At 38.9% G+C, this 17,022-nt stretch overlaps 2 protein-coding genes across 2 annotated transcripts in view; both read left to right on the forward strand.

The window, feature by feature from the left end:
- LOC111963409 (sprouty-related, EVH1 domain-containing protein 1) overlaps positions 1–4,031 on the forward strand; it is a 92,075-nt gene extending 88,044 nt beyond the window's left edge. Inside the window, exon 7 of the mRNA XM_023986829.2 lies at positions 61–4,031. Coding sequence (XP_023842597.1) covers positions 61–274 — 214 coding nt within the window. The 3' untranslated portion in view covers positions 275–4,031. The remainder of the gene's footprint in view (positions 1–60) is intronic.
- A 5,718-nt stretch (positions 4,032–9,749) lies between these two features.
- LOC111963412 (protein FAM98B) lies at positions 9,750–17,022 on the forward strand. Its single transcript, XM_023986831.2, has 8 exons — positions 9,750–9,952; positions 12,179–12,327; positions 12,433–12,561; positions 13,351–13,517; positions 15,086–15,166; positions 15,281–15,397; positions 15,542–15,709; positions 16,422–17,022. Exons 1-8 carry the CDS (start codon positions 9,915–9,917, stop codon positions 16,620–16,622), a joined length of 1,050 nt encoding a protein of 349 aa, XP_023842599.1. The 5' UTR covers positions 9,750–9,914; the 3' UTR covers positions 16,623–17,022.

The following is a 17,022-nucleotide window of genomic DNA, read 5'->3' on the forward strand; positions in this document are numbered from 1 at the left end:
TCCACACTAGATGTGTATAAGAGACAGCTATAAAGTCAGCTGCATGCTTTGTGCCGAGAGCATGCTGTACCACTGCATGTCCGACTCGGAGGGAGACTTCTCGGACCCGTGCTCGTGTGACACGGCTGACGAGCAGTTCTGCTTGCGCTGGCTGGCCCTGACGGCACTGTCCTTCATCGCTCCCTGTATGTGCTGCTACCTGCCTCTGAGAGCCTGCCACCACTGTGGGGAGGCCTGCAGATGCTGCGGGGGCAAGCACAAGGCCGCTGGTTGACCTGACTGAACTCTGACCCCTCACCCGGGATGACCTACCCACAACACAGCTAGCTGACACAGGAAAGCGGGAAAAAGCTGGGTATTAAAATGCCGGCAACCTTGTTTTTCATTCACCTCAGAGGGGGTGACATGTTGTTGTAGACGCCTGGCTTTGGAGGTCTTTTGTGTCCTTCGACGCAGAGAGCAGCTGAAGACTAACCTTGTGCTTTACGGGCTCTGAGCGTGAAGTATAGTTCAGGAGCTGAACGCGYGGAGAAGGCATTGAGATTAGCAGACATGGAAATATTACTAAACAAACACACTCTTACTCACACTCGTACATAATACACACAACAACCAGGCCACCATGTCACTCTCCCTACAAGTAATGTGTAACTTTATGAAGGAATATTGTCTTTTGTACAGAGAGCAGCAACTACAAAACAAAACATTTGTGCATACAGAAAACAAACTTGAAGTATGCTAAAAGGGATATGTTGTTGTGAATTTGTAGTTGGGTAACGTTGGCAGTTCCTTTATGACTCGAGCATTCGCTGACAGTGTAATTGTTAGAGAAGGTGCACTAGAATTGTTTATCCCCCCCTTCACACAATTCTAATGGTACATTAACCTTAAGACCATTCTTATTGAGTCATTTAACAGTTCAGAGATGTTGCTGTGGTGGATGTGTACGTGTTTCCTTATTTTTCCTATTCATCAAATGTTGAACAAAAAAAGAAGGTAACACCTTTTTATCTTTTGCTGGTACAGTCTGACATAGCTAGATGTTAGAATGATTTCCTTGTTTTGGCAAAGTGATTTGGACCACTTAATTGCATTCCAACATAAAGTGATCAATTCCATGAGCAGGAGCGAAAATATGGTAATGTCTTTTGCAATCCTCCATCCCCTGAACAAGTCAAGAATTAATGTTAGCACTTCTTGACTCACCTTCCATGAGACCAAAATGTCACAATTCCAGGTACTTTACCAGATTTTCTATTTTGACTCCATCACATCTTCGCTTCATGGTAAAACTGTTGTTTTTTATTTAAAGCTGAAGTTTTTCTCAACCAGCAAGTTTTTCTGTTTAATGTTGGTGAGTAAGGGGTCTTGAGTGCCCCTTTGTTGAACAAGGCACTTAAATTAGACTAGTTTGGTGAAAACCTTTTTTTTTTTTTTTTTCGGAAACTAGAAATTACCAACTAAAACTCAAGTTTTGTGTACGAAAAGCCAACCGTGAAAGCACTGGTCTCCAAGGTTGGGTTACAGCACCATCTACAKATTTCAAAAGTACTGGATGTCTGTCCCCTTGTGATTTAAAGCATTTGTAACGAGTCAAATGTACTACTGTCAAGTCATTTTGCAGCTTGTCCACGGTAAGTCAGAGAATACATAATTTAACATTTGCCCAGTCATGAATGAACAGGTACCTCATTTTAAATGTCAAAGGGCATTTGCCTATAAGTAATTATAGCATATGGGTATGATTGTTTGTTACACACTATATGTGCATAGGTCTTCATATGCAGTGAGATGTCAAGCACAGTGATCATAGAAACTGATAACTGTGTTTACTCGTTGTAACAAACCTGACTTTGTTGAAAGCTGATGGGGAGATGCAGTATGAAGGTCCTTGTTGAAATCCATATTTCACTCCGAGGAACATAGCCACAATAACTGTAGACATACCTCTGGTTGTATTAATTTGATGCTGCATCTTTAAAAGACAGTATGTTATTGCTAATTCCACTGTTTTGAGAAATCTGTCTGCCTGTGTACCTTAATCGTTTTTGAGAACAAAGAAATTGGTTTCTTTGATCATTTAGACCAGCAGTGTCAAACTCATTCCACGGAGGGTTGAGTGTCTGTGTGTTTTTGTTTTTTTCCTTTCAATTGAGACCTAGACACCCAGGTTAGGGGAGTTCCTTACTAATTAGTTCATCAATCAAGTACAAGGGTGGAGCAAAAACCCTCAGACACTACGTGGAATGAGTTTGACACGTGATTTAGACAAAATCGTTATCAAAAGGATTTAAAATCACCCCTATTTAAAAAAGCTTGTCATTACAAGCCCTGTACTGTAGCCAATAGATATGCACACCATCCCCCGGACCACCACTTCTTGAGAAGTACGTGGCAACCCTGTCTCGTCGCCAGACTGGATGGGGACAGTCAACTTCTTCCATATCCCTCTCTTATGCCCCATGCGAGGTACCAACCAACACTCTTTACTTTCTATGCAAACTGTTGACCATGAAAAACACATAGACCTCTCTCCACACTGAGTCAGTGACGGGACACTTTACTAACGCTATGTAGACGTTACCCCAGGTACCAAACTCCAAGCACCTATAAATAAGTAACACTATATTTAAATACCGGATCAGAATCCCGTCTTGTTTTTTGGAAATTAAAAGAGAGAGCTGTATTTATCATTGCTGTCAGCATGCATATACTGTAGCTTCAATTGACAGCATTATGTACATAAGTCACCTTTTAGTATTATTTCACATTGAAAGTGGAGGGCGTTCATGATGGAAATGACAATTGAGCTTTTAATGGAGTTTCATAGTAGTTTTCTATGAAGGGTGGAAAGCTAGAGTACTAACATGGTACAGTAGTGGCAGTCCACTTATTAAAAAAAAAWATATATATATATATATATAAAGCTGCTAGATACAATCACTAATTTTTTTATTGATTTGAGAGAAAAGTCAGCTACGAAAGACTGTTTAAACAATACCTAGTTCCTATGACCGCATATAACCGTGTGTGTGTGTGCGTGCGCATTTGGTTGGTTTATCAATGTTTTTATTCTCCCATATTGTAATTTGGATTGCCCTGCATATTGCAAGCTAAACCCAAGATTAGATTAACCTGATTTAAAAACTTGCTGGCTGAGGAGTAAAGTGTAGGACGTACATTCATACAAGTTTAGCTGAGAGATACTGAAATCATCTGTTTCATTCTGCATTAACCAGCACAGTGTAACTCGCTATCATACACTGTGTTATATATGCAACATGTTTGTCTGCTTTAATATATTTATGTTTTACCTGTCAGTTAACTTTGCATAAGACTTCAGTTTTTAACCACTTTGCTGCTAGTCTTTTATTCTTCTTTCAATCTTGGAAAGTGTGCATATTTTTGGAATGCTTAAAAATGTACATTCTTGACTTTGTCTGCGTTAAAAAGAAATGCCTATATAAACGTGTTCAGTGTATTGCTTAAAAAGGTTTCTTTTCACAGCAGTTGAGTGGTTACTTTTCAATTCTCCAACGCTTTGGTGCACTGATGATGTATGTAGGCTTTTTTCTTACAGCGCTTGATGATGTAACATTTCTATGATTACTTCTAAATAGTGGAAAACATTTGTGTTTTGAAAATTGCAGTTTAAATGGTACTCTAATTCTTCTGTAAACACTGCCTGTTTCCTTTCTTTCTCATGCATCTTTTCTTTCAGTTTCTTAGTGCCATTGGCTTCACATCCTGACAACCTTGAAAAAGTGCCTCACGTCCATCATAGTTTCCATCTAAAACTTAACAGCTCTTGTTCTGGTTATATTGGTTTATATATGTCTAGCTATTTCTACCATGGTTTGAAAATTCTAAGTATATGATGTAAAATGTATAGTTCAATAACTCATGTCATAGTTGTATTTTCTTTATACAGATGTAACTTGTTACTTTTCGTAAATATATAATGTAAATATGCATACACTTGTAATTTGTCATATCAAATAACATTATCATAATAAAATTGTGAGTTTTAATCTTGTTATCTTGTGGGATTCTTTTGAAGACTTCAATTGTTCTCTTTCCTCAGGTTTCCTTATGATCCGAGGGGAGTCCATAGTGTGATATTAATATGGTGTAGACTTTACTTTACATATGCACTGTGCAATCAAATTGTACATATGTAACTTTAATGAAAAATTCTGGTCTTCATTTTAACAGTTCGTTGCAAAAGTGAGATATTTTGGTCCTTTAGTAAGTAAATCTAGCTCTTTTTGCCCCTAGCAGTTCAACTCGTGATAGTGCTCCTGTCATATCAAGGGAGGGTTTGGTATGAAATACACTCCCTTCTAGATGTGCTGGGTGGTACCACCTCAAGGCTCACTATAAAAGCAGGTGACCGCGTGCCTTATTTGGTAATGGTCTTGGTAAGTGGAGTGTGCCAATATAGTTTCCATTATGCTTCCTTGACCAGACTACTGACATTACATAAATTCAAAAGGCACACTTTCTGTTTCTTACACATCTGGGTCATTCCATGAAATGGTAGGATTTGAGTCCAATATTTTAAGTATTGTGTCACCATCTAATTTAAAAAGCTTTATTTATACAAATTGAAATGTCCCCTGTAATGAAGTGTAAGAAACATAACATGAATTTCATCTTTATCATAAGAGATCTTGTTTTCAACTGACACTAAGCATTTTGTCATGTCCCCTGTGGCCTTCACTGAATTTGTACTTAGGATATATATAATCCATACATTTTGCCATTGATGTAAACATCTATTTGTGCTCTTTTGCTGAGAATGTATTTTTTCCAAATAAATGCATGATTTTGATTTAAAATCACAATATTTAGTTGCATACCTCAGTCTACCCTCAACCCCGTTAAACCAACAAATCTCCCCCATAAAAATAGGGAACTTATACTTATGTGACAATATCAACTGGAAGTGCCATCATACAAGTCTTCTGAACAATATGGTGCAAAGAATGGCAAGCTATCACATTATTGTATATCTATATTTCTTTGATTTGTATTGTTAGATTGGGGTTATCGACCTCAACTCAACTCTGTTACATTAAATAAAGATGGGAAACTATTACTTATCAAAACTCTCTTCTTACTGCAAACATACAGTTGAAGTCGGAAGTTTACATACACTTAGGTTGGAGTCATTAAAACTCATTCAACCWCTCCACAAGTTTCTTGTTAACGAACTAGTTTTGGCAAGTTGGTTAGGACATCTACTTTGTGCATGACACAAGTAATTTTTCCAACAATTGTTTACAGGCAGATTATTTCACTTATAATTCACTATCACAATTCCAGTGGGTCAGAAGTTTACATACACTAAGTTGACTGTGCCTTTAAACAGCTTGGAAAATTCCAGAAAATTATGTCATGGCTTTAGAAGCTTCTGATAGGCTAATTGACATATGAGTCAATTGGAGGTGTACCTGTGGATGTGTTTCAAGGCCTACCTTCAAACTCAGTGCCTATTTACTTGACATCATGGGAAAATCAAAAGAAATCAGCCAAGACCTTAGAAAATTGTAGACCTCCGCAAAAGTATCTATATCCACAGTAAAACGAGTCCTATATCGACATAACCTGAAAGGCCGCTCAGCAAGGAAGAAGCCACTGCTCCATAACCGCCATCAAAAAAGCCAGACTACGGTTTGCACCTGCTCATGGGGACAAAGATCGTTCTTTTTGGAGAAATGTCCTCTGGTCTGATGAAACAAAAATAGAACTGTTTGGCCATAATGACCATCGTTATGTTTGGAGGAAAAAGGGGGAGGCTTGCAAGCCGAAAAACACCATCCCAACCGTGAAGCACGGGAGTGGCAGCATCATGTTGTGGGGGTACTTTGCTGCAGGAGGGACTGGTGCACTTCACAAAATAGATGGCATCACGAGGGAGGAAAATTATGTGGATATATTGAAGCAACATCTCAAGARATCAGTCAGGAAGTTAAAGCTTGGTCGCAAATGGGTCTTCCAAATGGACAWTGACCCCAAGCATACTTCCAAAGTTGTGGCAAAATGGCTTAAGGACAACAAAGTCAAGGTATTGGAGTGGCCATCACAAAGCCCTAACCTCAATTCTATAGAAAACGTGTGGGCAGAACTGAAAAAGCGTATGCGAGCAAGGAGGCCTACAAACCTGACTCAGTTACATCAGCTCTGTCAGGAGGAATGGGCCAAAACTCATTGTGAGATGCTTGTGGAAGGGTACCCGAAACGTTTGACCCAAGTTAAACAATTTAAAGGCAATGCTACCAAGTAGTAATTGAGTGTATGTAAACTTCTGACCCACTGAGAATGTGATGAAAGAAATAAAAGCTGAAATAAATCATTCTCTACTATTATTCTGACATTTCACATTCTTAAAATGTGGTGATCCTAACTGACCTAAAACAGGGAATTTTTACTAGGATGATTAAATGTCAGGAATTGTGAAAAACTGAGATTAAATGTATTTGGCTAAGGTGTATGTAAACCGACTTCAACTGTATATGCAATTTCATGCATGCCATGTTGTCTCCTGTTCTTCACCACATGAGGAGCAGTGGCCATTTTGAGCCAAAAAACTCAACCCTGTTACTTGTTTGATCATAACAAGGTTGTGAGACTGACAGGGTTGACTTTGAAGTTATTCAAATGAATTATTATAACCACATGCATATGTTGACTGTAATGTTGTCCATGTTAAGTATATGCAGTGCATTCGTAAAGTATTTAGACAGACTTTTTCCATATTTTGTTACGTTACAGCCTTATTCTAAAATGGATTAAATAGTTTTTCCCCCCTCATCAATCTACACACAATACCCCATAATGACAAAGCAAAAACAGGATTTTAGAAATGTTAGCAAATTTATAAAAATAAGCTGAAATATATTTACATAAGTATTCAGACCATTTACTCAGTACTTTGTTGAAGCACTTTTGTCAGTGATTACAGCCTCGAGTCTTCTTGGGTATGACGCTACAAGCTTGGCACACCTGTATTTGGGGAGTTTCTCCCATTCTTCTCTGCAGATCCTGTCCAGCTCTGTCCGGTTGGATGGGGAGCGTCGCTGCACAGCTATTTTCAGGTCTCCAGAGATGTTTGATCGGGTTCAAGTCCAGGTTCTGGCTGGGCCACTCAAGAACCTAAAGAGACTTGTCCCGAAGCCACTCCTGCGTTGTCTTGGCTGTGTGCTTAGGGTAGTTTTCCTGTCGGAAAGTATTCAGACCCCTTGACTTTTTCCACATGTTACATTACAGCCTTATTCAAAAAAAAAAAAAAAAAAGTTTAATTCTCAGCCGTCTACACCCACGATACCCCATAATGATGAAGTGAAAACAGGTTTTTAGTCATGTTTGCAAATGCATTAAAAATACAAAACAGAAATACCTTATTTACATACAGTTGAAGTCGGAAGTTTACATACACTTAGGTTGGAGTCATTAAAACTGTTTTTTCAACAACTCCACAAATTTCTTGTTAACAAACTARAGTTTTGGCAATTTGGTTAGGACATCTACTTTGTGCGTGACACAAGTCATTTTTCCAACAATTGTTTACAGACCCCATTTCACTTATAATTCACTGTATCACAATTCCAGTGGTTCAGAAGTTTACATACACTAAGTTGACTGTGCCTTTAAACAGCTTGGAAAACTCCAGAAAATGACATCATGGCTTTAGAAGCTTCTGATAGGCTAATTGACATAATTTGAGTCAATTAGAGGATGTATTTGTGGATGTATTTCAAGGCCTACCTTCAAACTCAATGCCTCTTTGCTGGAGATCATGGGAAAATCAAAAGAAATCAGCCAAGACCTCAGGAAAGAAATTGTAGACCTCCACAAGTCTGGTTCATCCTTGAGAGCAATTTCCAAATGCCTGAAGGTACCACGTTCATCTGTACAAACAATAGTACACAAGTATAAACACCATGGGACCACGCAGCCATCATACCGCTCAGGTAGGAGACGCGTTCTATATATATATATATATATATATATATATATATATATATATATATATATATATATATATATATATATATATATACACACACACAGACAGTACCAGTCAAAAGTTGACACACCTATTCATTCAAGGGTTTTTCTTTATTTTTACTATTTTCTACATTGTAGAATAATAGTAAAGACAAACTATGAAATAACATATGGAATCATGTAGTAACTAAAAAAGTTTTAAACATATTAAAATAGATTTTAGATTCTTTAAAGTATCCACCCTTAGCCTTGATGACAGCTTTGCACACTCTTGGCATTGTCTTCTGATATGGACACCATTTGTCTTCAACCCTGTAATGGATGCTATGGAAGTAGTCTGAATATGATTATAACAGACATTTGTAATAAAATCAACATTTCTGTATTAATCATATGTCCCTCAAACTAATTCAATAATTAGAAATATAAAATCTCACTTTMGCTATATTAAAGGCTGAAAGGGACACTGTCAGTGGCCTCTTAATTTATCAAAAGTATTGTTTCACTTCAGAATTTGAACTAAAATCAATATTCTCATGATTGCTCTAAACATTTCAGACTGAGCTCAAACATCAAATTCATATTTCATAACCTTTCCAAAATGGTATGACAAAATTGTAATGTAACAGGGGTGAGAAAGAGATCAATGATTTATATATGCAGTATTTACAAAAAATCTTAAATTAAAGCATTTTACTAAATACTACAATGTGAATATACAAATCATTAAAATCCAGACGGAAAATATTTACACAAGAAGCCACCTAATATCACACAGTCAAACTCTTCAGTCATTTAGTATGTTCACCATTCTGCGATTCTCACCGTTAAACATCGCACGGTGTTTCAACACAACGGCTCTTTATGTCATCATTTTTATCTGAGCAGTCAACGCTTGGATTTAATTGACCTCCTAATCTTCATTTTCAAGGTGATGATTGCACATTTCTTACCAACACAGTACCGCAACAAATGTGAATCCACATTTCAAATATATTTTTGCGCCACATGGGGGATTCGAATTTACGCTGCAAATGGCAATGTCAAGATGTCGGATCCATTCTACTGTGCGCTAACTGACTGAGCCATATTTGCTCATGATGCTTTGGTGAGAAAGTGTTGGCATCAGGTACAACTACTTTAACCCTCCCACAAAATGAATACTTAAGAACAATTGCCCCCACCCACAACTTCTCACCTGAATGTATTTTTTTTTCTTTGAAGGGGTTGGACAAAGGCCGTATTTGGAGTTGAGCTTCCCTTTAAACAGGAATATTTTTCAGGTATTAGGCTATCCCTAGCTAGTGGTAACTTGTACTCATGTTATTTTTCATTGAGCAAATATCAAGACTGGTAAGCGGGATGGGTTTATTATAGTACCAATTCATTCCATTCGAGTGAAATTCATTGCATAAGGTTTTCCCATGTGAAAGTCACCTATACTATAATAGTATTTTGTTGAATTACCTGACAGATAGTTATGGTTTTATAGTAGATTAATAGCATTATCTATAGATCATGGGCCATGGCATAACACAAATGAAACATTTTCATTCACATAAATGAATTGTAAATTATAATTCAGAATGGGATGTCATGTAACTCCCTTTTCATAGTGCGCTTTTTGATGATATTATTATACTTTTTTAGTCCACGGAAGATGTGACGATAGCCCGGGAAGTTATTAGCGGGAACACACTAAGCGGAATGTAACTAACCAAGATGCATGTTCCATTACGGATTTAATTTTCGTTACACCTAACTCGCGGCATGTTTTTCAAAACGGCGTGGCTAGGTTAGCTCGTAGATAATGATATGTTTGTATCACAATGTCACACTCAAGCTCCTATCGGTTACATCTTTAAAGTAAAAGGAATCTTCTGATATTGTTGTCTACCACAATGGAAAGTGATATTTTAGATGCGCTGGAACAAGTTGGGTAAGCAAGTATATTATGCACAACAACAACACCACCCGATGACGCTGCCCGCTAGCATGGGTGTTAACAATGTAACAGTGTTGGGGAGTAGTGAACTACATGTATTTCAACTAGTAATTTAACTACATTTGCAGTAGCTTGGTGGTAGTTTAAATTCAAATCTAGGTATCTAGCTAACTTTAGTGTTTTAATAAATGTGCCATATAGAGCAGTGGTGTAACGTTAACTAGSTAACTACTGGAACTACACTTTTTTTGTGCAAAAATCAATTCTGGGTTAAGTAGGAAATCATTTCCTTTCTCTTTCGGCATCAGACCTGCCCACTTCTCCCTTGAAACATAGTTTTTGTGTTTAAATGGGCTGAATAGAGTACCACAGTGGAGGTAACGTTATAGTAATACCCATAAAACAGGTTATGGTTCCAATTGTCTTTCCACAATACATTTTTCCCATAAGGGATTTTAGAAAAACTTAAAATAAGGGCTGTGTTTTGTGTAGGCTTACCCCGGCGTGACGTTTTGATAACCATGTAAATCTCTCGGGCAAGGTGACTTTAATCAATATATTCGGCTTTATTAACTCTCAGATTCGAAAATGCTAATTAGCATCAAAGTAGACATCATGCAAAACTACAAATCCCTGCAAGCTCCTGCACGTCATCTCTAGCAGACTCCTTTGCTAACAGGTATTGTGTCAATTTCAAACTTGCACAAGATAGTTCACAGAATTGTCAATTTAAAGAAATGTTGCCAATTTATTCATTACTACATTTAGCTAACATTAGATCGTTAATCCAGAGATTCTTACCTTTGCCTCGATTCGGCAGTCTTGTCCAGATCATCATGGTATTTGTTGTCCTATATGATAGCGACACTAGCAGTTAATTAGTATTTCAATTTTTMGGGGGGGGTTATTTCGGCTTTACAGGTTAATATATTGATAAAAGTTATCTTGTCCTAGAGAGATTTACATGGTTATCAAAACATCAGGCCAGGGTAAGACTACACAAAACACAGCCCTTATATTAAGTGTTTCTAAAATCCCCTATGGAAAAAATGAATGGTGAAAAAACAATTGGAACCATTTTCCTGTTTGAACGCTAGGTTTTATGGGTGTTATGACTCATACTGTGCTCTATTACACGTTCTGTTAACATATGACCCTAAAGTGTTTTTGATTTACATATGATCATTTTTCACTAAGTAGTTTGGATGTAGTCAACTACTTTTTCATAATAGCTTTAGTTAAGTAAACTATATTTACTAGAGCTTTAGTGTAGCTTAACTTCGTCAAGTGTGAAGTAATTGGTAGCTTGGTAAACCTATATTTTCATAGTAGCTTCCCCAACACTGCAATATACACTGAACAAAACTATAGACGCAACATGTAAAGTGTTGGTTTCATGAGCTGAAATATAAGATCCAAGAAATGTCCCATATGCTTATTTCTTTTTAAATATTCTGCACAAATGTGTTTACTTCCCTGTTAATGAGCATTTCTCCTTTGCCAAGATAATCCATCCACTTGACAGGTGTGGCATATCAAGAATCTGATTTAACAGCATGATCATTATACAGTTCACCGTGTGCTGGGGACACTCTAAAATGTGCAGTTTTGTCACACAACACAATGCCACAGACGTCTCAGGTTTTGAAGGAGTGTGCAATTGGTGTGCTGACTGCAGGAAAGTCCACCAGAGCTGTTGCCAGATAATTGAATGTTCATTTCTCCACCATAAGCTGCCTCCAATGTTGTTTTAGAGAATTTGGCAGTACGCCCAACCGGCCTCATAACCGCAGACCACGTGTATGGTGTTGTGTAGAAGAGCTGATGTCAACCCAGTGCCGATTTTTATTTTATTTTATTGCACAAAAATACTGTGAGGAGATCCTGAGTCCCGTTTTTCTTTAAGGTATCTGTGACCAACAGATGCATGTCTGTACTCCCAGTCACGTGAGCCATAGATTAGGACCTAATGAAAATGATTTAAATTGACCGATTTCCTCATGAACTGTGACCCTGGAAAATCAATGAAATTGTTGCAAGTTGAGTTTTATATTTTTGTTCAGTATGCTTAACTAGTGTAGTCGTTCTAGACAGTGGTAGAAAAATATAAGGGTCCTTTGCTTATTCCCTCGCAAATGCATCCATACAACATCCAAGTGCTATTATAGCTATGATTCAATGCTAGCGTACAGCTAGATCATATTGTTTGTTGGTGCYCAGGTATGAAGGACCTCTGCAGACTGAGGAGAGGCTTGTCAGAGCATGTGAAGGTGGACTGTTATCAACGGAGTATGTCACCCTATGCATGTGGTTAGCATCCCGTCTGAAACCGCTATGTGATCTGGAAGAGAGCATTTCGTCAGGTTCGGGTGAGCCAAAAGACATCACCTCTCACTGTCCCATTTGATCGAAAAGTGTTTTATTAAATRGGATACTATTGCCATTGCTATGTTAATTCTGAAACGTGTGTTTAGGTGACACTGGTGGGCTTCAGTTTGAGATGAGTGGCATGCTGAAGGAGTTGCAGTGCCCTTATCAAGGCCTTGTTTCCGGGATTATACAGGAAGGGCTGCAGAATAAGAAAGATTATCTAAAGCTAGTATGTAAGTATTGAATTGGCCATCTGTCCAGAATACTGGGCTGAGTACCATCATGTTCTTTTTTTWATTTAACCTTTATTTAACTAGGCAAGTCAGTTAAGAACAAATTCTTATTTACAATGACGGCCGAGGAACAGTGTGTTAACTGCCTTGTTCAGGGGCAGAACGACAGATTTTTACCGTGTCAGCTCGGGGATTCGATCTAGCAACCTTTCGGTTACTGGCCCRACGCTCTAACCAGCTACCTACCGCCCATGATACCCTTTTTGGTATGTTGCGGCTCTGCCATGGTTCAGACTTACACCTTTCCTCATATAAATCAAATTATTTTGGTCGCATACACATATTTAGCAGATGTTGTTGTGGGTGTAGCGAAATGCTTGTTCTTAGCTCCAACAGTATCTAACAATGCAGACAAATCTAAAAGTAAAACAATGGAATTAAATATATAAATATTAGGATGAACAATGTCAGTGGCATTGACTAAAGTACAGTATGTAAACATGATTAAAGTGACCAGTGATTCCATGTCTATGTACATACAGTAGGGCAGCGTCCTCTAAAGTGCAGGGTTGAGTAACCGGGTGGTAGCAGGCTAGTGGAGTGACGAAGTTCAGGGCAGAGATAGAAGCTGTTTTTCAGTCTCTCAGTCCCAGCTTTGATCCACCTGTACTGACCTCACCTTCTGCATAATAGCAGGGTGAACAGGCCATGGCTCGGGTGGTTTAGGTCTTGAGTTTTCATTTTGCATGTTTTTTTTTTTTACCTGTGGCTCCTATCTTTATTCTGCAGTGTTTTTATGCTCTGAGCTACAAGCTGCACAGATAGTAAAGAGACGACCTGCTAAGGACAAAGAACACAAAGACCGAAATGATGTCCAGGCAATCTGTGAAACACTGAAGCTCCCAGAGCCAAGAGAGCAGGGAGTAGCAGAGCTGTTCTCTGGGATAGGGAAAAAGGTGTGTTCACTTCCTCTCTGAGCTCAGAAGTTTTGATATACAAAAGCTGCAAAAACAGCCTTCGTTAACCCAAAAGAAAGTCCTGAATGCATAGCCATCGATTTTATCATTGTCTTTGTATTCAACAGATGCATTGTATCCGGTAGTGCCTTCAGAAAGTATTCACACCCCTTGACTTTTTCCAAATGTTGTTACAGCCTGAATTTAAAATGGATTAAATTGGGATTTTGTTTGTCACTGGCCTACACACAATACCCCAATGTCAAAGTGGAATTATGTACTTTGACATCTTTACAAATGAAAAGCTGAAATGTCTTAAGTCAATAAGTTGCATGGACTCAATATGTGTGCAATAATAGTGTTTAACATGATTTTTGAATGACTACCTCATCTCTGTACACCKCACATGCAGTTATCTGTAAGGTCCCTTAATCGAGCAGTGAATTTCAAACACAGATTCTACTACAAAGACCAGGGATGTTTTCCAGGGCCTTGCAAGGAAGGGCACCTATACGTTGATGGGTAAATAAAAAGCAGACACTGAATATCCCTTTGAGCATGGTGAAGTTATTCATTACACTTTGGGTAGTGTATTAATGCACCCAGTCACTACAATCATACAGGCGTCCTTCCTAACTCAGTTGCCAGAGAGGAAGGAAACSGCACAGGGATTTCACCATGGTGACTTTAAAATAGTTAGAATTGAATGTCTGTGATAGGAGAAAACTGAGGATGGATCAAAAACATTGTAGCTACACCACAATACTAACCTAGTTGACAGGGTGAAAAGAAGGAAGCTTGTACAAAATAAAAATATTCCAAAACATGCATTCTGTTTGTATCAAGCCACTAAAGTAGTATTGGGGGAAAAAAGGTGGCAAAGCAATTAACTTTTAGTCCAAAATACTGTTATATTTGTGTCAAATATAGCACATTACTGAGTACCACTCCATATTTTCAAGCATAGTGGTGGCTGCATCATGTTATGGGTATGCTTGTAAAAGTTTTTTAGGATAAAAAATAAAGGGAATGGAACTAGGCGAAGAACATTGTGCAGTCTGCTATCTACCAGACACTTGGAGATGAATTCACTTTTCAGCAGGACAGTAATATAAAACACAAGGCCAAACCTACAATGGAGTTGCTTACCAAGAAGACTGAGAGTCCAAGTTACAGTTTATATGGCAAGACCTGAAAATGGTTGTCTAGCAGTTATCAACAACCAATTTGACTGCTTGAAGAATTTTGAAAATAATAATTGGCAAATGTTGCATAATCCAAGTGTGGAAAGCTCATAGAGACTTACCCAGAGACACTCAAAGCAGTAATGGCTGCCAATGGTGCTTGTACAAAATATTGACTTGGGTGTGAATACTTATGAAATTGTTTCTGTATTTGAATAAATGTGCAACGTTTTCTAAAAAGATGTTTTCACTTTGTCATTATGGGGTATTGTGTGTAGATGGATGAGACATCTATTTAATCCATTTTAAAATCAGSCTGTAACAACAAAATGTGGAATAAGTCAAGGAGTATGAATACTTTCTGAAAGCACTATGTATTTCCAGATAAACGCAGTGCTTCAAGAGCTTCCAAAGGATCACATTGGAAAGCCAGTTCTGAAGAAATCTCTCGACAGTGAACAGTGGGTAAGCAGACTGCATTCAGAATTTCACCCATTTTTGTGGGGGCAAAGGGTATAATTCCTGCTAAGGCATGAGGGGATGCCAAGTGTGCATTGAATATGGGCCTTGTCTCCACAGGAGCGGCTGGAGCAGATCAACACGGGCCTGTCCTCAGAGTATGAGTGCCGGCGGAGGATGCTGATCAAACGGCTCGACGTCACTGTGCAGTCTTTCGGCTGGTCAGAGAGAGCCAAGGCAGGTGGAGTGCTCTGGTGTATCTTGATAGTCTCAACTTTAGTGACCCCCTTAAATCGGCAGGCTACTCCCTTTCTGCTCTTTCTATGCAGAGTGTCATTGTGCGTSTCCTATGCTCAACAAACTGTCTTGTCTGTCTGTTAGGAGAGAGTTGATAGCATGGCCAGGGCCTACCAGTCTAAGAGACACACCCTGTCCCAGAGTTCATCTGTAGGCATGGCTCACCTGCTGGCAGCCAGGGAGGACATATGCAACGTGGTGAAGACCAGCAGTGGCTCCAGCAGAGCGAATACTGCCTGTGCTGTCAATAAGGTACTGTAGCCTTCCAGAATGGAATGTGACCCAAGGTACATTGTGTCCAAATGTCTAATGAGTGTACATAAGTCTTGAGCATTTAGGCCAAGTACCCAGCAGTGGAATCTCACTAATGTTGAGTTTCCATCTTAGATATACCCCAGTGTTTTACCCAAAAGGCTCAGACTTTTTTGTTTCCATTTATGCGGACTGGCACCCATGTCTCACTGGACCGTGGCTCTGACTTGGGGCCAAAGCCAAGCTACTGGTATTTTTCAGCTGTCATTTGCATAACAATAGCTACCTGTGAACCTTAACACCTCACAAAGCAACTGTCTTGTTTTTTCTACCTTTATTTAACTAGGCAAGTTAGTGAAGAACAAATTCTTATTTACAATGACGGCCTAACCCGGACGACGCTGTGCCAATTGTGATACAGCCTGGAATCGAACCAGGGTCTGTAGTGACGCCTCTAGCACTGAGATGCAGTGCCTTAGACCGCTGCGCCACTCGGGAGCCCATGGTGCAGAGGTTGTTGAGTATGCTTGCCCCAAGTATTTAGTGTCACACTCCTGATGGAAACACAAGTATACTAGAGCTAGCATTAACATAAAACACAGGCAACACAATGGGGTGGGGTACGTCTTAGGTGGAAGTGCAGCATAAATGACTAAAATGTTCTCCATCCATTGTCCTGTCATTGACCTACCATTGTATTTCTCTTCTATAGATCCTGATGGGTAGGGTGCCAGATAGAGGCGGCCGGCCCTCTGAGATAGACGCCCCCCTCCCTGAGATGCCAGCCTGGCAGAAGAGACAAGACGGCAGAGGGGGTTGGGGAGGTGGTGGTTGGGGAGGGGGTAAGAGTGGCGGGAGAGGTGGTGGAGCTGGTTGGGGTCATGTAGGAAAGAGAGGACGTTATCAATACTAACTTACCAGGGTTTTTTAAAACAAAAGCCAGACAGTGTTCAATAGGTCAACTGAAACCTACTCGTGGTTATGTGTGTCGCTAAGTGCAACACGAAGGCATTGCTTATTTGGAGTGATAGGTACAGAATGTTACTGTATGAACTCTCTTCAATTTTTGTCACTGATTTGTGTTCATTTTCAGAGTTCTTATGAACTGTGTTGCTGTGGAGAGTTGTAGAAGCAATACCGAGAGTAAGTCAAACTCACTGACCATTTTTATATAGTTTAATGTATTTTCTCATTGTATGTTGGTAGTTTTATCAAATTAACTTTTTGGAAATTGGAATTATGGTAATGACCTTTTTGATTTGAAGACTTAATCCGATTGACTTGAATAATAAAATGCTTTCTTCAGATTTAAA

This window comes from Salvelinus sp. IW2-2015, linkage group LG4q.2 (genome assembly GCF_002910315.2).
Source record: "Salvelinus sp. IW2-2015 linkage group LG4q.2, ASM291031v2, whole genome shotgun sequence".
Classification (NCBI taxonomy): domain Eukaryota; kingdom Metazoa; phylum Chordata; class Actinopteri; order Salmoniformes; family Salmonidae; genus Salvelinus; species Salvelinus sp. IW2-2015.